This window comes from Tiliqua scincoides, chromosome 3, assembly GCF_035046505.1.
Source record: "Tiliqua scincoides isolate rTilSci1 chromosome 3, rTilSci1.hap2, whole genome shotgun sequence".
Lineage (NCBI taxonomy): Eukaryota > Metazoa > Chordata > Lepidosauria > Squamata > Scincidae > Tiliqua > Tiliqua scincoides.
The window spans coordinates 1253824-1275777 of NC_089823.1; the positions used below are offsets into that span (position 1 = coordinate 1253824).

Consider the following 21954-nt stretch of genomic DNA (forward strand, 5'->3'; position numbering starts at 1 on the left):
AGAATGAGGTCTCTTGTTATCTGGTGTGCTCCCTGGGGCATTTGGTGGGTCACTGAGATACAGGAAGCTGGACTAGATGGACTTATGGCCTGATCCTGCGGAACTCTTCTTATGTTCTCTTGTTCTTATAGGGTGGCCATCATGAAGGGGTCAGCCTGGGCAGCAAACTGCACAGCTACCACCCCAAATACCAATGCCCAATAGCTCCTAAGAAAATGGCCCTTCCTGCCTGAGTTCAGCCTCCCACGCTGAAGCATCCTAAGAACATCAGAAGAGCCTGGCTACTGAATCAGACCCAAAAGTCCATTCAAAAAACCCACAAGTAGGGCAAATTGCCTTCCCCCTTTAACCGTTCCTTGGATTCTTTCTGCCTGACCCTGAATCTTTCTTGGCAACCTTAAAGAAAACACATAGGCCAAACTGGCATCAGTTGTTTGCACTGCCCTACACATTATAGGCATATGGATTTTCAGTGCCCTCTTTTTAGCCCTGCATTCCAGCTAGTGGGGTTTGCTCTGCATGCCTGGCTTGTCCTCTCAAGGGTTTGCAATCCCTCCTCATTGTGTGTCCTATGTGTCTGAGAATAATTGCACCTTTGTGTCCATAACATTGGTGAAAACATCCATCAGGGCTGGACCTAAATGTGCAGCCTGCTAAATGCTGCCAGAAACCTCTTTCCATTCTGATGTCTTGCAACCCTTTTGTTACAGATACCCTCTTTCCCCAAACAAGTGTGCAGTTTAAACTGACTCCATCTTGGTTTCAGAGTCGGGCAGGCCTCCCTGAAATGTGAAAAGGGATGAGATTTTGCTGGCTCCCAAGGAAAGGCCCCTCTGTGGTTCATTAAATCTTGAGGTCTGACAAAAGGATAGCTAGGAAGAACCAGTCCTGCATGAATGTTAAATGAAATTACAATTGCCCAATTGGGTAGTTCTTTTTGGACTCTGGACCAAGAAGTCCTTCCACCTGAACCTGAGATATTGTTCAGCAGCAACTTCCCTGGATAGGCCATCAAGCTCTCTTGTGTCTTCCTGGAAAAACTCAATCAAGGCCAGGAAGCTCAAAATGCATAGCTCAAGAACCTCTCCAAACTCCTTTGTCCAGCCAAATTCCTTTAGTTTCCTTTGTGAAAAGTCTGATAACTTCCCTGCTCTGGAAGCAGATTTGGGGAAGAGTTTGTTCACTTCAGAAGCAGATCTGGGGGGTTACTTTGGAAGCAAACAGATTGCGGGTTTTCTGGTTCAGAAGCAAGCAGCTGAGGGCCAGCTCTCTCTCTCTCTCTCTTTCTCTCTCCTAAGAACCTGGGAACTTTGCAGCCCTGCTTTGCTGCTCAGGAAGGACTTCGCACTCAAGCCCTAACCAGACTAGGATAGGTGATCCTCCTCTTTCCCCCCAAAATTCAGTTATTTTTCCAACTAACTCCTGCTGTGCAAACACCAGCTATTTGCAAGTATCTCTCTCCTCAGTGAACGTGCCTTTTACTTGTTACATTTCTTCAATAAATTCTTTATCTTTTTTGAAGAGCTCTGCCTTGTGATTACTGCTAGTCTAATTCTGAGGCACTTTGAGATTGTCTGCACCACTCATCCATGTCAACAATCCCAAACCTTGTCACACTGCTAGACTTGACCTCTTGCTTGCTAATTTCCCTAATTTCAGTTATTTGTGTAGGTGCGCATGGCACGTGTAGGACACACATGTACATGTGAAGGAGCAGTGTTGGCAACACTTTGCATGCAGTTTTTTCCACCCAAAACTGTGTGCACAAAGTCTCTAACCACAAAAGTGTCATCGTCACAATGGCACATTCAGTATCAAAAATTCAGGAGTGCAACTTTCATCAGGGGGTAAAGGACTGAAAACCATGTTCCTCTGTGCCATTGTCTCAATTGAAACCGCTGGCCTGTGTGGCTGCTGCAAAGCCAGACTAACTGCACAGTGATGTCTTTAACATAACAGGTGTAGTTTGGCCCTTTGGTGTTCCAGGTGTCAGGAAAACAGGTGACATTTCTCCCCATGCACCACTGGTAACAGTGGACAGAGCACTGCTGTTCACAGTCACTGAAGTGATTCTTCTCCCTTCCCCTTCCCAGGCCCAGCTGATATTAGCACAGAGCACCACTCCCAACCAGCCACCAGGAGATGGGAGTGGGGAGCCAGAATGGAATCACTAACATCTCCTACACAGAGTTCCTCCTGCTTCCCTTCCCTGGTATGCAGGAGTCCAGGCACTTCCTGGCCATACCCTTCTTCGGCTTGTTTCTTTTCATCATTTCGGCAAACTCTGCCTTGATCTACACTGTGAGGTTGCAGGAGAGCCTCCACTCCCCCATGTACCTGCTCATTGCATTCCTCTTTGCAGTCGACATCTGTGGGACTGTGACTATCGTCCCCAAAATGCTGCTGAGTTTCATGTTCCAGATCAGCCACATCTCTCTCACTGCCTGCCTTGTCCAGATGTTCTTCCTCTACTTTACAACTGTTCTGGACTGCAACATCCTCCTCATGATGGCTTTTGACAGGTATGTGGCCATTTGCCACCCACTGCGCTACCCAGACATCATGACCACCAAACTCATGGTGTTGCTCACCCTTGCTTCCTTGTTCAGAAGCCTCTGTATTGTCGGTCCAGTGGTGATCCTGGCTTCTCGTGTGCAATTCTGCCATTCCAATGTCATCAGCCATTTTGCTTGTGAGCACATGGCCCTCATGAGGTTGTCCTGTGGGGATATCTCCATAAATAAGACAGTTGGAATGGCAGTGAGATGTATTGACATCATTCTTGATCTCAGCTTTCTCCTAACTTCCTATGGTAAAATTGTCCACACTGCCTTGAAGATCTCATCAGGCAACATCCGTCACAAAGCCTTCCACACCTGTGGGACCCACCTGATTGTCATTCTCATTGGTTATTCCTCCCGCCTCTCCTCCTCCGTGGTCTTCCGTCTAGCCAAATCTGCCTCCCAAGATGTCCACAACCTGATCAGCGCACTCTATCTGCTGTTCCCCTGGGCAGTCAACCCCATTATCTATGGTGTGAGAACCAGAGAGATCAGGGACAACCTCCTGAAACTCTTCAGGAGAAAACAGCCTCCCCTCGGGCCTTTTCAGGCAACAGCTGTGAACCAGAAATGTTAAAATTTCTCATCTGTGGCAGGAAAATCCAAGATAGATAGTTATATTCTGCAAAAATGCTCAGGGAGGCCCCATTGATATTTAGAGGGGGGCTTTCAGATGCTTTTGATCTGCTTCTAAGGACAGACTGTGGGAGGAGCTCTCCAGAGCTCACATGGAAAGGAGAATCCCCCTCTTAGAACAGGTGCTCTAGAGACCAGGGTGGCTCAACTTGCATAATGTAAGAACCACATGCCATAAACCTCAAGTGTTTGAGAGCCACAAGACATGAACACATATTACACACAGCCACAATTACATGATTGCAAACCACACCCACAAAAACTAACATTGTCAGTTTCTACCATTACTGTTTATCCAACACTAGTCCTCTGTAATCCTTGTTGGCCCAAAATTTATTTAAACCCTGACTAGCATAAAAATTAGCATTTACATTCTTAAATATATTTACTCACCATGAACATTAAGTCTAGTTGGCAACCTTCAGTCTCGAAAGACTATGGTATCGCGCTCTGAAAGGTGGTTCTGGAACAGCGTCTAGTGTGGCTGAAAAGGCCGATTCGGGAGTGACAATCCCTTCCACACCGGGAGCAAGTGCAGTCTGTCCCTGGTCTGTCTCCCTGGCTATGGGCCTTCCTTCTTTGCCTCTTAGCCTCAGACTGTTGGCCAAGTGTCTCTTCAAACTGGGAAAGGCCATGTTGCACAGCCTGCCTCCAAGCGGGCCGCTCAGAGGCCAGGGTTTCCCACTTGTTGAGGTCCACTCCTAAGGCCTTCAGATCCCTCTTGCAGATGTCCTTGTATCGCAGCTGTGGTCTACCTGTAGGGCGCTTTCCTTGCACGAGTTCTCCAGAGGAGATCCTTTGGGATCCGGCCATCATCCATTCTCACGACATGACCGAGCCAACGCAGGCGTCTCTGTTTCAGAAGTGCATACATGCTAGGGATTCCAGCACATTCCAGGACTGTGTTGTTTGGAACTTTGTCCTGCCAGGTGATGCCGAGAATACGTCGGAGGCAGCGCATGTGGAAAGCATTCAGTTTCCTCTCCTGTTGTGAGTGAAGAGTCCATGACTCGCTGCAGTACAGAAGTGTACTCAGGACACTAGCTCTGTAGACCTGGATCTTGGTATGTTCCATCAGCTTCTTGTTGGACCAGACTCTCTTTGTGAGTCTGGAAAACGTGGTAGCTGCTTTACCGATACGTTTGTTTAGCTCGGTATCGAGAGAAAGAGTGTCGGAGATCGTTGAGCCAAGGTACACAAAGTCATGGACAACCTCCAGTTCATGCGCAGAGATTGTAATGCAGGGAGGTACAGAAGGCATCTATCTCCGGACCAGATCAGATGGAAAGCTCTTCAACCTCTCCAGACTGAGAGCAAAGTCCAAAGTCCAGCTGAAATGTCTGCGTGACTTCCTCTTTGCCGACAATGCAGCTATCACTACCCACTCTGCCAAAGATCTCCAGCAGCTCATGGATCATTTTAGCAAGGCCTGCCAAGATTTTGGACTGACAATCAGCCTGAAGAAAACACAGGTCATGGTTCAGTATGAACATTCAACTTGCGTTTTAATCTAGTGGCTTGTTTATACCTAGTTATTATACCTAATAATAATAAAGCATGAACATTTTTTATATACCTTTTATGTTAATTGTGTTGCAAATAGGAGCTCAGCCAACATATTTCCACATACCACATATTATATTCCAAAGAGCGACAGGTGGCTCACAAGCCGTGGTTTGGCCAATGGCCTGCTGCAAAGGGCCCTTTAGCCAACCCTACTTGAGAGCCGAGAAGCACCTCTGCCTGCTTTTGCTCTTGCAATCTGAATGGCCATAATTCCCTACTTCTCACTCTGCAATGAAAACAGCTCCACACCTTCTGCATGCAGGCTTTGTGGTCCTTCCTGTGCACACACCATAAAATCCCACATGGTTGTTCAGCCATCTGGGCACTTTCTGCTGACAGAGCATATTAACAACACTCATGGTCCAATCCTGGTCAGACCCTGCAACAAGATCACACAGACACTGGTGCAACAACCACTGTATCCTAAGCCCGCCCAGGCAACTGGTACAGTCCTTCCCACTAATGCCGATGGAGTCCATGGAGACCCTAACACAGCTCATCATTACGGAGCACTGTCATCGACGAATGCGTCATCAATGCTGCATCGGTGTAGTAGTAGTTGGCAACCTTCAGTCTCGAAAGACTATGGTATCGCGCTCTGAAAGGTGGTTCTGGAACAGCGTCTAGTGTGGCTGAAAAGGCCGATTCGGGAGTGACAATCCCTTCCACACTGGGAGCAAGTGCAGTCTGTCCCTGGTCTGTCTCCCTGGCTATGGGCCTTCCTTCTTTGCCTCTTAGCCTCAGACTGTTGGCAAAGTGTCTCTTCAAACTGGGAAAGGCCATGTTGCACAGCCTGCCTCCAAGCGGGCCGCTCAGAGGCCAGGGTTTCCCACTTGTTGAGGTCCACTCCTAAGGCCTTCAGATCCCTCTTGCAGATGTCCTTGTATCGCAGCTGTGGTCTACCCGTAGGGCGCTTTCCTTGCACGAGTTCTCCATAGAGGAGATCCTTTGGGATCTGGCCATCATCCATTCTCACGACATGACCGAGCCAACGCAGGCGTCTCTGTTTCAGTAGTGCATACATGCTAGGGATTCCAGCACGTTCCAGGACTGTGTTGTTTGGAACTTTGTCCTGCCAGGTGATGCCGAGAATATGTCGGAGGCAGCGCATGTGGAAAGCATTCAGTTTCCTCTCCTGTTGTGAGTGAAGAGTCCATGACTCGCTGCAGTACAGAAGTGTACTCAGGACGCAAGCTCTGTAGACCTGGATCTTGGTATGTTCCGTCAGCTTCTTGTTGAACCAGACTCTCTTTGTGAGTCTGGAAAACATGGTAGCTGCTTTACCGATGCGTTTGTTTAGCTCGGTATCGAGAGAAAGAGTGTCGGAGATCGTTGAGCCAAGGTACACAAAGTCATGGACAACCTCCAGTTCATGCTCAGAGATTGTAATGCAGGGAGGTGAGTCCACATCCTGAACCATGACCTGTGTTTTCTTCAGGCTGATTGTCAGTCCAAAATCTTGGCAGGCCTTGCTAAAACGATCCATGAGCTGCTGGAGATCTTTGGCAGAGTGGGTAGTGATAGCTGCATCATGTAATGTCCAAGGATTCTGTATCCACCCAGTCCCAGTCCCAGCAGCCAGAGAAGCAAACAAACAGGAGCCTCTCCACGGCAGGAGTTCAAGCCCCTCTGGGAGCATTCAGCAGCTGGAAGGAACCTTTTTGCCAAGGGAGGGACAGGAGTGAGCCCACAGCACTCAGGCAAAACAGGGTCCTGATAACTCAGTGCACAAAAATGCAAGCTGGGAGCCAAGCAAGATGGGTTTGAGCCCAGCCAAGGGGCTTGTCTTCTGCATGACTGGCCAGAAACACCCTTGGCTGCGACAAAAGAAAAGGCGGAAGTGAGTCTCAGACCCACACTGGACTCTCCAGAAAGCTGCTCGCTGAATCTCTAGCCACAGCAGGAGACAGGCAAGGAGAACCTTATCCAGCATTTAGCAACTTGTGTCATCACAAACAAGCACACAAGCACCTGGACCCATCAGAGGAAGCACTGGCTGTGACACAGGGCACCTCTTGCAGCAAATGGGCTTTTCTGAGCAGACCCTGAGAGGGGCGAGCCCTCTTCCCCTTATTGAACAGAAGTGGCCCTGCTGCTGTGCACAAGAAGCAGCCAGATCACACCTGCCTTGCAGGAGAGAAAGACGTTCAGGCTCACACCACCAGCAAGCTGCAGTTTTACTGAGACAGAACACCCTGAACAGCTACGGCCCAATTAGGCCTCCACACCACTGGAACTGGTCCTGGAGATGCAGTGTGCCTGATGGTGGTTGCAAAGCACGCCCCTCCATTCTACGCAGCCGGGTCTCAGCCAGCGGCCTCTAGAAAAGCCCAGAGCTAGCAAGATAGTGGGGGGGGGGGGGAATAGCAGTAGGCAGGGGATGGGAGGGATGCGTAGAGAGGGCGGTGTCAAGGGAAAGAAGAGGGCAGTACTGGCAGCAGCTGTTCTGCCAATATTCTATCCTGCTTTCTTAGGCTCAGTCCACTTGGACTTGCACCAGCAAAGTAGAGGGTACAGATCCAAGAAGACCAGGCAAGGCAGCAGAGCCTTCCCCCAAGATAAGGAGGCCTCCAGGAACCAAAACTCCCCCCGCAGGGTGAAGTGTGTGCCCCTTTGGCATGACTGCCTCAGAGGAGAGGGAAACTTGGGTTGGGGCAGGCTGTGGGCAGATAAGAAGTCTTGGCCATGGGACTCTTTGATGGCCCCAGAGAGAAGTCCGCACGCACAGGCAAGCAACACAGAGGACCTTACTAAGGTCAGCCATTGCCACAGAAGGGACAAGGCACAGTTTCAACCTCAAGACAGGACTCACAGCAGAGGGAGGGAGGGAGACCCTCACCCTCAGTGTGGAAGCCTTTTCCTTCCATCCGCCCTTCCCAAGAGCATTAATGCCTTTTCCGTGCTGCAATTCTGATTCCCGTTGCACAGACCCCACGTGCTGTCTTAATTAGGAGAAAAGGCGTGATTGGGGTTGGAACTGTGGTGGGGACAACATTTGGGCCTCCGTCATTCTCCACACACACGTTATTTACTGAGCAAAGACAAAACCTGGAATGTTTTCTTATGTGTTTAGGGTCACACCTAATCTGTCTCTTAAACAAGGTCATGGAGATCTGAGTGTGACCAGTCAAGTGATGGCACCCAGCCTGGAGCTGCCGGTGATCTCTCTTTGTGGCTTCATAAAGATGTTAGTTGACTTTGGAGACAACACTGTGGACCCCAAAAACCAACTCCCAGAGGACCAAACATCTTTCTCTGCAGATCACCCTTTGCATGTGTTCAGACTGAAAGGAACGAAACCGCGACTAGAGGGATAACTCAAACCCCATGCAAATATTCCGGTGCCACTGAGAGATTCAGCAAGGTTCACAGGGAAGCCTTCCCCCTGACCTGTGGAAAAACCAGGGCTCTCAAGGGAAGCTTGGACACCCAGGCACTCTGAAGGGCCAGGCTGCTCCAGCAGAAGCCACGCCATGTTTGCACACAGCAGGCAGCACTGCACGCCTTCTTATGCCCCCAAAGCATGCTGGAGACTGCAGGAGGTGCTCTGGAAACAAAACCATCTGTCTTTTGGGAAAGCCAGCGCAGGTGCTTATAAGCAACACCCAAGAGGAAATCCTAAGCTGGGCCACAACACCGTATTTAACTGCCTGTGAACTGGAAGAAAATTGCCATTTCAAGGTCCTTCCAACTGACGGTGAGTAAATGGTCACTGCAGCCCCAGGTCGCAAGAAAGAACTTGAGAAGAGGAAGGAATCTGAAGCAAACCTGCCTGCCATCATCTCAGGCATCCTTTAGCCTTTCATAATCCGTTGCTTTCCTGCAAAAAAGTGCAGGGCCTTCTTGCTGTTTCTCAGGTATAATAATGTTTCGAGTAATGATTTCACTGGGTTTGAAATGAGCTGTTGCTTTGATGTTTCAATTTTTGAAGGTATGTTGAGCATGGTGGGGGGAGAGAAAGCGAGAGAGATTAGTGGAGTGAGTTGTTTCTTCAGCCACATGGTGAGCCCAAAAATGTTATGTTCATGCAGCTGCTTGGAAATGTAAGGAAGCCAGTGGGCAGCAACAAGCATCTCACCTGGAGCCACCAACAAGAAGCTCTCCACACATCTGGAAGCACCAGATCACCCTGGTCACTGCAGGACCCTGGTCACCCTGGACCCTGGGATCACCCTGGTCACTGCAGGGCAATTCTTTTCAATGTCCACAGCTAGGGGAGGTCTTTAGGCCTCCAAGATCTGGATCTAGCTTACTACCTAATCAGCCACTGAAGCTTTCCTCAGATAATGGCACCCTTGTCTGGTTGTGAGGGTTCCAGCAGGTTGCAAGTTATCTGCATCCTGCTGCCATTCCCTTGCATCTGGTATTCTGAGGTAGCCCCATTCTCTCTCTTTTCCCTTTCAGATCCAAAGTCAATGTCTAAAGACAATTCTCAGGCAGTCCAGAATGAAAATGCCAACATCTCCTACACAGACTTCTTCCTGCTTGCTTTTCCTGGTCTCCAGAAATCCAGGTCCCTCCTTGCCATCCCCTTCTTTTGCATCTACCTGCTGATACTTCTTGCAAACTCCATGCTGATCTACATTGTGAAGGTGGAGAACAGCCTCCATTCCCCCATGTACCTCCTGATTGCACTACTGCTGGTGGTCAATATGTTTGGGACCACAACAGTCCTTCCCAAAATGTTGCTGAGTTTCGTATTTGGTACCAGCAGCATCTCCCTGGCCGGCTGCCTGGTTCAGATGTTCTTCCTCTACCTGGCCCTCATGTTAGATACTGGCATCCTCCTCATGATGGCTTTGGACCGATACGTGGCCATATGCCACCCACTCCGTTATGCCGATATCCTGACAAACAGGAACTTGACATTCTTGATGCTTGCAACCCTGGTGCGCAGCGTGTGCATTGTCAGTCCAGTGGTGATCCTGGCTTCCAGGGTTCAGTTCTGCCGTTCCAACATCATCGAGCACTTTGCTTGCGAGCACATGGCCCTGATGAAGCTGTCTTGTGGCGACACCTCCAAAAACAGAATTGTGGGCATGGCCGTGAGGTCCCTCACCATCACCTTTGACCTGGTCTTCCTCACCATCTCCTACAGCAAAATCATCCTGGCAGCTCTGAAGATGGCCTCAGGCAGCGCCCGGCACAAAGCCTTCCACACCTGCAGCACTCACCTCATTGTCCTCTTCATTGGCTACTCCTCTTGCCTCTCTTCTTCCGTCGTCTTCCGTGTGGCCAGATCAGCCACACAAGATGTGCACAATCTGCTCAGTGCAGTGTACTTATTGGTTCCCTGGGCCATCAATCCTGTAATTTATGGCATGAGAACCAAAGAGATCAAGGATAGCCTCTTGAAACTCTTTCAGAGAAAATCGACTCCCTTTCTCCTCCAGAAATCAGGCACTTGAGAACAAAAATAATCCATTATATTTCCACAAAGTCTCCTGTTTGTGACTGTCCTTATTCTTAGGCTCAAGACCACAGCGCCAAGGTTGGAGGAGACAAAATGGCCATCCAAGCTGCTTGCAAATGTTAATGTCTGAAAAGCAGCCTTCCTTATTGCTGTTGTGGGACCAACCATGATATTTATTATTATCTTCATTACCACTACTGATTGTATCTCTATTAATGTATGTGGTGCTTTATAGATGAATGCTGTTTTCTTGAGAGTAATACAGCTGTCAAGGGGTCTTGCTTTTGGGTGGGAAGAAACATGTGACCTCCTAATTGAAACGGTTTCCTGCAGCGTAACACAAATCAACAGAGGAGTGACATTAACAAGACCAGGTTGCAAGCGGCATCAGGTCTAGTTAATTTGAAAGAGGGAAGGAAAATGTCCTTGACTAGCTGGGCTACTGAGATCAATATACTGCCTCTCTGCAGGGTCAGTCCAAGGCCTCTTGCTGCCCAAGGCAAAGGACAAGATGGTGTCTTCAGGGTGTGTTGCCAAACCAGCAGAGGCACACAGGCACTCTCAGACCATGCTGTTAAGGCACACAGGGGTGCTGGTCACTCCTAAAAAGATGTTGGATTTCAGGCTTTCATTCAAGTCCTCCTCCTCATTTTATCCTCACAGCAACCAGCTAAGAAAGGTTATTCTGAGAACTGGTGATGGGAATCATTCAGTGAGCTTGTGGCTGAGGGTAGACTTGAATCCAGGTCCCCGTCCGAAACTCTGATGCTCCGATTGCCCAAAGCCAGCGGGGCTGGCTCTCTCTAGTCAGTGAACAAAGGAGTGAAGGAGATGTTCACAGAAGAAGACTTGCACAGACTTGACTTGTACATTTAACTAAACATAAAACCAGCAGCACAACTACTCAGGGACAGTATTACCAGTAAGTACGTGCCTTCCCTAGTATAGTAAAACCTTTGCTAATATAATTCTATATATAGCTTAAATGACTTTAAAAACATATTAGACAAATTCCTGAAGGAGGAGAGGCCAATCACAGGCTGTGAACCACAACGGTTTTGTGGCATCTCTGCAGACCTCTTTGTATTGTACGCAAGAAAACATTCAAGCCAGACGTAAATCATACCTTTTCCATTAGGATCGTGAGGCAATCTTAGTCTAACCTACCTCGCAGGGATGTTGTGAAGATAAAAACGAGACACTCTTATTTGCAACATCCTGAGCATTTTAGCACAAAGGTAACAGCACACTATATGTGGAAATCTAAGCAGAACCATATCTAAAGCTGACAAGTTTAAATCCTGCTTTCCTTTTGTAATGCCCAGTTTCAAACAACAACAAAAAATGTATTTGAGTGTTCACTTGATGGCAGCTGTGCCATGGAGGAAAATCAGGCTGTGCTCAGCCGCAGATGTTAGCAAATGCCGCATGTCTGAACCAATGGCAAGGCTTAGAACGAACACACACACACACACACACAAAATCTGCTTATGCAGAAACCGCACTTGACCAGCCCAATGGGCAAGCTATTTTAAGGCCTTCAAAGAGGTGACAGTATCTTTGCTCTGCTGGTACAACCGAGCCACGCAGGGAAGGGCCTGCTGCGCCTTGGTCCAGGGACCATAATGAAGGCCTATTGTTGGCTAAGAACTGTGACCAACCAACTTGCCAGGCACTTTGCTGACAAAACCACTTGTGTCCACCCCCAATTTGGACCAGTGCTTTGAATGTAACTGTATCGGCTTGCCCCCTCTTAGTGAATTCATTCCAGTCCCAGGATGAAGCCAGGTTGGCTGGAGCTCTGTGACCAACTACATGCATGCCTGACCTGTGCCCATCCTGGCTTATTAAGGAAGCCAGGAAGGGAAATAAGTGAGCACCTCTGAGGAACAGGGAGGTTGCAACTGCAGGCAGCTGCGGAGAAATCGATCTCTGAACCCCTTCACCGTAGAAAACTACTGGACAACTAAACGCCCCAGTTGACCATGGCAAGGTGAACAAGCAGGCGGGGGCCTCGACTCCAGGCTTGCCTGGACGATACCCGCTCTTGGTATCCTTTTCCATCCAGTTTTTGGCTGATTCAGGACAGAAACAGCCTTGGTCTGACAATCTATGCCTGCAAAAGGTGGGGGGAGTTGCATCCCTGTTGCTTTGGCTGGAACTCTCTGAGGCTTTGGACGACACTGGCCCCAGGGTCCTCCTGGTTCACTTGACAAGGTGGGATGGGGAGGAACAGGCATACTGGCCCATCCATGCACCTGAAGCAGGCTGCATCAGTGGCAAGCTGCGAGAGGTCCAAGGAGAAAGTGGATTCAGGGTGTCTTTCATCCCAAGTCTGCTGCCATCACCTCTCCAACCTGCAGCTAATGCAGGTCGCAATGATCTGATGTAAACATAAAGCGGTGGTGGTGGTGGTGGTGTGTGTGTATGCGCATGTTTTTAAAGCACAGAGGCAGCAGACCTGAGATGGCATCAGATGGCATTCTGAGTTGTGCCACCCCTGGGTCCAGTGATATGGTCCTCTCCTGGATTGAGACTTGGTTGAAGACCAGGAAACAGAGAGTGGCTGTCAATGGGCAATTTTCACAATGGAGAGAAGTGAAAAGCGGTGTGCCCCAAGGATCTGTCCTGGGACCGGTGCTCTTCAACCTCTTCATAAATAACCTGGAGACAGGGTTGAGCAGTGAAGTGGTAAAGTGTGAAGACCAGAAGTGATTGTGAGGAGCTACAGAAGGATCTCTCCAGACTGGCAGAATGGGCAGCAAAATGGCAGATGCGTTTCAATGTAAGTCAGTGCAAAGTCATGCACATTGGGGCAAAAAATCAAAACTTCACATATAGGCTAAAGGGTTCTGAGCTGTCTGTGACAGATCAGGAGAGAGATTTTTGGGGGGGGGGGTGGACAGGTCGATGAAAGTGTCAACCAAATGTGTGGCGACAGTGAAGAAGGCCAATTCTATGCTTGGGATCATTAGAAAAGGTATTGAGAACAAAACGGCTAGTATTAGAATGCCGTTGTACAAATCTATGGTAAGGCCACACCTGGAGTATTGTGTCCAGTTCTGGTAGCCGCATCTCAAAAAAGACAGTGGAAATGGAAAAGGTGCAAAAGAGAGCAACTAGGATGATTACTGGGCTGGGGCACCTTCCTTATGAGGAAAGACTATGGCGTTTGGGCCTCTTCAGCCTAGAAAAGAGGCACCTGAGGGGGGACATGATTGAGACATACTAAATTATGCATGGGGAAGATAAAGTGGATAGAGAGATGCTCTTTACACTCTCACGTAACACCAGAACCAGGGGCCATCCGCTAAAATTGAGTGTTGGGAGGGTTAGGACAAAGAAAATATTTCTTTACTCAGCATGTGGTCAGTCTGTGGAACTCCTTGCCACAGGATGTTGTGATGGCATCTGGCCTGGATTCCTTTAAAAGGGGATTGGAAAAGTTTCCGGAGAAAAATCCACTATGGGTTACAAGCCATGATGTGCACGAGCAACCACCTGATTTGAGAAATGGGGCATGTCAGATGCAAGGGAGGGCACCAGGATGAGGTTCTCTTGTTATCTGGTGTGCTCCCTGGGGCATTTGGTGGGCTGCTGTGATACAGGAAGCTGGACTAGATGGGCCTGATCCAGTGGGGCTGTTCTTATGTTCTCACTGATCAGGTATAGTACAGAAGGTAGTTGAGGGACTGCTGCTCAGCCCCATGGAGTTCCACAAGGTTCCATCCTGCCTCCCCCCATACTGTTGAATCTGTGTGCCATTCACTTCATTTGACCTTTCTATGAAGCCCAACTGGGGGGGAGGAGGAATGAGGGGCAGAGCCTTTTCAGTGGCATCACCTGCCTTGTGAAACCCTCCAGGGAATATGGACAGTTCCCTCCCTAGCAGCTTTTAACACAGGATGAAGGCTTTTCTTCCAACTTGCCTGCTGCTTACGAGTGTGCCTTTCCCATAAACTGACGTTAATATAAATCTTAATATTGTTTCATTATTTCGTGTGATGAGGGTTGTATTGTCTGATTAAAAGTATTTGTTGTAAGCCACCTGGTGCTTCCTGTGGAGGTAGAAGGGTGGGACCCAATCCCACAGCAGCTGTTAAGAGAAGGGATTATAAAGAGCTCCCAAAGGATCTCACTAAACAGCCGCAGTTTAGCATAGATGGGCAGCAAAATGTGCTTCCGTGTTAAGTGTATTGAGCCCTATGGACAGCAAAACAGCTGCACATGCATGTTTACTTGCAAGTAGGCAACCATGCCTCCATCCACTAAGGACAGGCTGAGAGGAATACAAAGTCAGCAGCATAGCCCCAATCTGACAAAAGCAGGCCCCCAAAAAACACTCAAGAAGGAAGTCCCCAGGAAGATGCATCGAGTGCTGTGGAAAGCAAAACTGAGCACACATGTAAGCTTTCTCACATGTAGGTGAACATGCTTCAGTTCCTGTTGTCCTCTTGAGGACCACACAAAGGGGACTGCAAGAACACCAGATTTGTATTGGCAACCTTCAGTCTCGAAAGACTATGGTATCGCGCTCTGAATGGTGGTTCTGGAACAGCGTCTAGTGTGGCTGAAAAGGCCAATCCGGGAGTGACAATCCCTTCCACACCGGGAGCAAGTGCAGTCTGTCCCTGGTCTGTCTCCCTGACTATGGGCCTTCCTTCTTTGCCTCTTAGCCTCAGACTGTTGGCAAAGTGTCTCTTCAAACTGGGAAAGGCCATGCTGCACAGCCTGCCTCCAAGCGGGCCGCTCAGAGGCCAGGGTTTCCCACTTGTTGAGGTCCATCCCTAAGGCCTTCAGATCCCTCTTGCAGATGTCCTTGTATCGCAGCTGTGGTCTGCCTGTAGGGCGCTTTCCTTGCACGAGTTCTCCATAGAGGAGATCCTTTGGGATCCGGCACCAGAAGGCCATGGGAAACAGCAAAGATTTGTGTTTTGCTGCCCCACAGAGCAGAACTACAGTAGATCTAACAGGTTTTAAGATCTAAATCTTTTCACTTGGATATTAGGAAGAAAATGGCAAGAACGACCCGATGATGGAGCAGATTACTGAGGGAAGTGGTGGGTTCTCCCTGGCTGGGGGTCATTAGGTTGAGGCTTGACAGACACCTTTTGGAGATACTCTACAGACGATTTTCCTGTTTCTAGCAGGGGGTTGGACTAGATGGCCTTAAAGGCACCTTCCAACTTTAGGATTCTAGACCAGGTGTATCCAAACATTTTGGCAGGAGGGCCACATCATTTCTGACACTGTGTCTGGGGCCGGGGAAAAAAAAGAATTTACATTTAAAATTTGAATAAATTACATAAATGAATTTATTAGAGATGGAACTTATATGAATGAATGAAGGTCTTGCAGTAGCTCAAGGTCTATAAAAGGCCTTGCACAAGGCAAGGCCAGCCTTTCCTTCACTGCCACTGCTACATCACAGATGTGAATCAGTAAGTAGTAGAGGGAGCCCATGTCCCACAGCTCAGGTGAGAGGTTGAACAGTCGTCCTCATGCTGAGAGCAGTTGCGTCAGGCCAGCATGGACTCCACTAAGTCTCTGAAGGGCCAGAGGCTCTTTGGAGACTGGGGGCTCCCCAAGGGCTGGATAGAGAGCCCCCAAGGGCCCCAAGTGGCCCCCGGGCCGGAGTTTGGGCACCCGTTCTAGACTAACAGGAAACAGACAGCAAAAAGCCTAGACTTCGTTTCCTGTTAGCATCCTCTCATTGTCACACCCTCTAGTGTTTTTCTAGCAGCTACGAATCTGGATTCTTGTTATTTGCTTCCTTTTCCAAAGCAAAGAAAAAGCTTCCTTTTGGAAAGTGTTTGCAAATGAAGAGAAGCGAGTTGCCAGTTGCTTCCACACTGGCACTCACTACGACAGAGGCTCTACTGGACAATTCCTCACTGATTTCCTCCAGTGGTTTTCTGCAGTCCTGCCCTCCAATGATTTTTCAAGCCCAGTTTGTAACCTGTTTTGGTTTTGCATGAAAAACATACTTCTTTGCAGGTTTGGCACATTTTATTGCTTCCCTATTCAGCTTGGTTAGGGGATTGCTTCTGAAGACTCTGACTTGTTCCTTGGAGACCCTCTCCAAATCACCCCAGTGTCCACTTTTTGGGGGGAGGGGGGAAGACAGGATTTTTTTTAAAAGCACTGAAATAGCATTATTTAGAGAAAATTTAAAAATACAGTACAAATTCCCAGGCTCCTCCTTTGCCTCAATGAATATGGGACACATAACTTTATTCCGCAGGTTTACTGACATGTTTGATTAAGTTTAGAAGATTCACGCCTATGTGCAGAGTACCTGAATTCAATAAATAGTTCAGAACTAGGCCACTGAATTCCTATTAAAATGACTAAGAAGTGAAGCAGAAAGGCCTAAAGTTATGTTCTGTAAAAAGTAACCCAGCACAGCAAAGTTGGCTTGTGAAAGAAGAAAGTGGAGTTGCCTGAGCAGCTTTTTTGCAAAGAATAACACTGCTAAACCAAACATTGTCTGGATGCTTAAGCAACTCTCTAACAGTGGTTTTTTCCAGATGTTCCAACAAGAGAAAGAAAAAGGGCAGCCTTTCATGTAACTAGTCTAAGCCCTCTCTAGAGGTGATGGCACTGGAAGTGCTGCAGCACAGAATGCATTTGGGATTGGATCAACAAGTGGCAGACCAAAAGGCTTGGCCTGCAGGATCCCAAACCCACTGGTCTCGCAGCCCTTCCTCACACATCTGTCACACTGAGAGAGCCACATATCAAGGGATGCACACAGCAACCTATACTCTTGTTGCAACAGCCAAAGGAACCATTTCTCTGGGAAAGACACAGCAGTGAAGTGGCTGACGCAGGAAGTGCTTGTCGAAAGGAGTCCTAATTCCCTAAGCAGGGCAACACACACAAACATTTCTCCAGTGCGTATTCAGGAACGTTGCCATTGCTTTCCCGTAGATAATGCAATATCATAAGAAGGGCACTTGAGGGTTCCAGAAAACAGTTCCATCTTTCACATACATAGATTTGTGCTTGCCCTGCCCCCCAAGACCAAAGCCAGCTCAGAGGAACGCAGGCACAACTGCCACTGACTTATCCACTTTTTCTTTGCCTCCTCTTGAGGCAGAGAGTTGCAACCTCTCCTGTTCCCAGAGTAAACTAGACCTAACTAACCCAGCAGAGGTGCTGTTGCCTAGCCTGGCAGCTCCTTACGACCCACACATGAGACACTCTTCTCTGTTCTCCAGGGAGCACACCATGGCAGCCATGTTTCGCTCCTTCGCTGCCTCCTCCTCCTTGGCACTCTTCTCTCTCAGCTTCTCCTTGTTCAGGGTGAACTGGATAGGATTCGCGGCTGGCTTTGTCCTCAGGTAGTACATACCTGTCTTCAGACCCTGTGGGAAGGAAGATGGTGTAAGGAAATTCACTTTCAGGTGACAACTGCAAGCCAGAGAACAGAGAAAGCAGAGGCCTCCCTTACTGTGGGGTCCACAGGTGAACTCAGTTCCGGGGAAAGGGGCAAATGGTCCAAGGTCCTGACAGGCTGATTGACAACTACAAGAGATCTAAGAGGATCAGGAGAGAAGTCAGGAATTGGCACGGGCGGTTCAGTAAAGAATTAGATTTGACTGAGGGGCTTTAAAGAGGACAGGGATTTGACAAATGAAGATGGCAGTGGGGGAGTAGAGGACAACACTGAGCCACTGCTGGAATTTGGCGGGGGGGGGGGGGAGATGGCAAAGGACCTTGTGAGAACGCACACAAAGGACAGGACTGCATTTGACACAGGATTCCACTTGCTATGCTGGTGTGCACCACCTTAGCCAGACCAGTGGGCAGGACTGCCTGGATTCTTTGTGAGAAGCAGTGCTCCTGAAGAAAACGTCTGGCCAATGTTTCCACATCCACAAAAGCTACCACAGGAGCAGCTCTCTGCCCAACACTCCACTTACCTGCTTCCACCCATAGAAGTGCATGCTAGTCAGCTTCCCATAATTGGGTTCTGCAATGTGGATGTTCAGGGACTGGCTCTGATCAATAAAAGCTCCACGGTCTGCAGCCATCTTGAGGACAGTCTTCTGGGAGATCTCCCACACTGTCTTGTACAGTTCTTTCAAGTCATCTGGAATCTCGGGGATATTCTGAAAGGCAAATGGACTGTGATTTAATAAGTCTTCATACAGCCAACGACTGCCTCCTGGGGGGACAAGGTTGCGTTCAACCCACACAAGAAACTACAAGTCTGGTCACTGCTTTTGCCACTGTGAACAATTCCAGAGCAGGAGTGGAAAATGTGGGGTTGAGTCAGGGAAGAAGGGCTGCATTATGGAGATGCCCACAACAGTGGTTTGGTGAGCAAAGCCAGCCAACAACTGTGAAACGTTGCGTGAACAATGCCACAAGTTACAAAATAATCACATATAATGGGGGTAGGTGGGTGTTTCTTGAGACATACATGAAAAGAAAACAAGATAGAGTTTTCAATCAAAATAAATTGATTTTTAAAATGCAAGCATCATGCTGAAGGAATTATTTACATTCTGCCAGGGACACCAAACCCTGCCTAAAAGCGGATGCTTTAGTGAGCATTGATCACAGTGCTAAATATAAAACTTCCTCCCTGTAGGACTGGATATGCAGCCACACAATGCCAGCTGCACATTTTCAGTCAAACAAGGGTCCTGCACACTGCAATCTAAACCATCTTATTTAACAGTAGTGATTTTACATAAGAACATAAGAATAGACCCACTGGATCAGGCCATAGGCCCATCTAGTCCAGCTTCCTGTATCTCACAGCGGCCCACCAAATGCCCCAGGGAGCACACCAGATAACAAGAGACCTGCAAGGCTTCCTGGGAATTGTAGTTAAGAACATAAGAACAGCCCCACTGGATCAGGCCATAGGCCCATCTAGTCCAGCTTCCGGTATCTCACAGCGGCCCACCAAACACCCCAGGGAGCACACCTGACAACAAGAGACCTGCAGGGCCTCCTGGGAATTGTAGTTTAAGAACATAAGAACAGCCCCACTGGATCAGGCCATAGGCCCACCTAGTCCAGCTTCCTGTATCTCACAGCAGCCCACCAAATGCCCCAGGGAGCACACCAGATAACAAGAGACCTCATCCTGGCCTGGTGCTTCAAGTGCCTGGCCATTTTGATGCTGCTGCTGCTGTTTCGACAGGCTTTTCTGCGGGATCACTCCAATTAAATTTCAGGCTCCAGTTACTCTGTGTGCACTCGTTACTGTTTCTAATCTTAATTTCTGTAATGTTTTTTAATGTTATATGAATGATTTTAAGTGAAGCGTCATGGAATCTCTGTACGGGCCAGTCTATCCCGCATGCAGTGGAACTGGTGCCCTGGAGCAGAAATGTCCCTGAAACCAGCACTGGGCTGCTTCCCTGATGTACCTGGATAGAGCCATTGAAGGCAATGATCTTGTTCTTCATCTCTCCATTCCACAGGCCCCTCTCAGTCAGGTCTTTCAGCAAATGTGGATTCACTATCTGCAAGACCAGAACAAGTCAGGTTCACACATCTGCTTCCACTAAAAAAAAAAATCCCTTTCTAGTTTACGTAAGAACATAAAAGCAGTTCTGCTGGGTCAGGCCCAGGGCCCACCTAGTCCAGCTTTCTGTGCCTCAGTGGCTCAACAGATGCCTCAGGGAGTACTCAAGACAACGAGCTGCCACTCCCTTGCATCTGGTGTTCAGAGATGGGCTGCCTTCAAAACCAGAGTTGCAGACACCATCATGGCTTGTGATGGGCTTTTCCTCCATCTGTCTGTCCAACCCCCTTTACAGGCAACTAGGTCAGGTACCATCACCACATGCTGTGGCAAGGAGTTCCACAGATGAATTATACACTGAGTAAAGAACTATGTTCTTTTATCTGTTCTAATTCCACTATTTTTTTTTTTGGAGATGCGACAACCAAAACTGGACACAATACTCGAAATGTGGCCTCACCACCATTTGTGCAGTGGTATAAAATTGGGCTGTCCACCAGCACCCCAAGATCCATCACAGATAGCTCAGAACCCATCAGCATACACACGATGCAAAGGTTTGATTTCTCGCCCCAATGTACATCCCTTTACACTGAAGCATTTCTGCTGTTTTGCTGCCTATTTTGCTATACAGAAGTCTACAGATCATGAGTATAATCAACTGGTTTATCTCAACCACACGTGCTGTTTAGTAGTCTTGAAGGTCCCTCCTTTAGAACCAGCAATTTGACTTTTGTAACCAGCCAACTCTTCCTAAAACACAATTTGGACGTTAAGAGACTCTCAGCTACAGACCCGACTCCCAGCAATGGTGTCCTACATTTTATCAGAGGTGTCTGTCCTGATGGCAACCACAATGAAGACACACAGGCACAGCTCCTTATATGCTACTTACCTGGAACTCCCCAGAAAGGACTCGGCGTGTATAGATGTTGCTGGTGTATGGCTCAATAGACTCATTGTTGCCCAAGATCTGAGCAGTAGAAGCTGTTGGCATTGGAGCGATGAGGAGGCTGTTTCTAACACCATACCTAGGACCACGAAGGACAACTGGGTGTTTATGAGATTTAGGAACCTAAGATATTCAGCCTACAGCATCAGCTAAAATAATTCTAATTCTGAGTCACTTTTGGAATGCAGAAGAAATTAGGTGGGACTAGAGAACAAACTCACAGCTATTCATTTGAGGAACGAGAAATAGCCCACGGTCTCAAATTTATTTTTATTTTATTTATTTACTTGTTTTATATCCTGATTTTCTCTCTGAGGGACTCTTAAAGCAGCCTACAGAACTGTAAAAATTATCACATTTAAAAGGAGGGAAAAGTTCATAAACTGAAAGGGGAGAAATTCCATAAAGTTGGTGCCACTACTGAGGTTTCTTGTAGCCTCCTCTTCCATCTCCATAGGCAATGGCACCTGTGAGGGGGCCCTCTCTGATGACCGGAGGGGATGAGTTGGATTATACAGAAGGCGGCAGTCTCTCAAATACCCTGCCCCAAGCTAGATACAGCTTGAAAGGTCAAAACCATCACCCGAAACAAATTGGCAGTCAGTGCAGCTGCCAAAGCAGCAACCCAACAGAACTGAACCATCAACCTCCAGCAATCACATAAGTCACCACATTCTGCACTAACTGAAGTTCCCAAACAGTCTTCCAGGATGCCCCAAGTAGAGTGCATTATAATAGTCCACTCTCAATGTTACCATGACATGGATCACCATGGTCAGGTCCAAACGATACAGGTAGCAGGTGTCGCAGTTGGCGCACCAGCCAAAGCTGCCACCTGAGAATCCAGGCAAACCCCCAAGCTGCAGACCTGCTCCTTCACAGGGAGTGCAACCCCATTCAGTGAAGGCCAATAGCCCAGCACCTGTGCTGTGGATTTCCAAACAAGGAGAACCTCTGTCCTGACCAGCTTTAATACTGGTTGTTTTGCCTGCACTCAGATTGCAACTGCCTCCAGGCAGCACTCCAGGGGCACAACAGCCACCCTGGTATCTGGTGGAAAGGAGATAGATCCGGGTGTCATCAGCATACTGATGGCCAGATAACCTGTCCCGGCAGTTTTATGTACGTTAAAAAGAATGGGGAACACCATTCAACCCTGCCACACCTCAACGGCCAGGGTGTTGAACAGGCATCCTCCAGCACCACCATTTGGGACTTCTCTGCCAAGTAAGAGTGGATCCATGACAAAACAGTGCCCCAAACCCTTAACTTGGCCAACTGGCCTAGAAAGACCCCATGATTGAGTGTTGAAAGATGCTGAAAGGTCCAGTAGGAC

The 21954-nt window shown here is 48.3% G+C and overlaps 3 protein-coding genes across 3 annotated transcripts in view; 2 read left to right on the plus strand and 1 right to left on the minus strand.

Annotated features, from left to right (window-relative positions):
- Positions 1 to 2142: 2142 nt before the first annotated feature.
- LOC136643950 (olfactory receptor 52K1-like) lies at positions 2143 to 3138 on the plus strand. The gene has a single exon (XM_066619381.1). The coding sequence runs from the start codon at positions 2143 to 2145 to the stop codon at positions 3136 to 3138; it is 996 nt and encodes a 331-aa protein (XP_066475478.1).
- A 6040-nt stretch (positions 3139 to 9178) lies between these two features.
- Positions 9179 to 10171, plus strand: LOC136643952 (olfactory receptor 52K1-like). The gene has a single exon (XM_066619383.1). The coding sequence runs from the start codon at positions 9179 to 9181 to the stop codon at positions 10169 to 10171; it is 993 nt and encodes a 330-aa protein (XP_066475480.1).
- Positions 10172 to 16095: 5924 nt separating this feature from the next.
- RRM1 (ribonucleotide reductase catalytic subunit M1) overlaps positions 16096 to 21954 on the minus strand; it is a 29703-nt gene continuing 23844 nt past the window's right edge. Inside the window, exons 16-19 of the mRNA XM_066619360.1 lie at positions 20562 to 20697; positions 19569 to 19664; positions 18105 to 18293; positions 16096 to 17546 (exon numbers count right to left, since the gene is read on the minus strand). Of these exons, the coding sequence (XP_066475457.1) occupies positions 17361 to 17546; positions 18105 to 18293; positions 19569 to 19664; positions 20562 to 20697 (607 nt within the window). The 3' untranslated portion in view covers positions 16096 to 17360. The remainder of the gene's footprint in view (positions 17547 to 18104; positions 18294 to 19568; positions 19665 to 20561; positions 20698 to 21954) is intronic.

Bases quoted from the DNA above. Each gene is read 5' to 3' on its own strand.
- LOC136643950 (XM_066619381.1), top strand. From the start codon at position 2,143: ATGGGAGTGGGGAGCCAGAATGGAATCACTAACATCTCCTACACAGAG.
- LOC136643952 (XM_066619383.1), top strand. From the start codon at position 9,179: ATGTCTAAAGACAATTCTCAGGCAGTCCAGAATGAAAATGCCAACATC.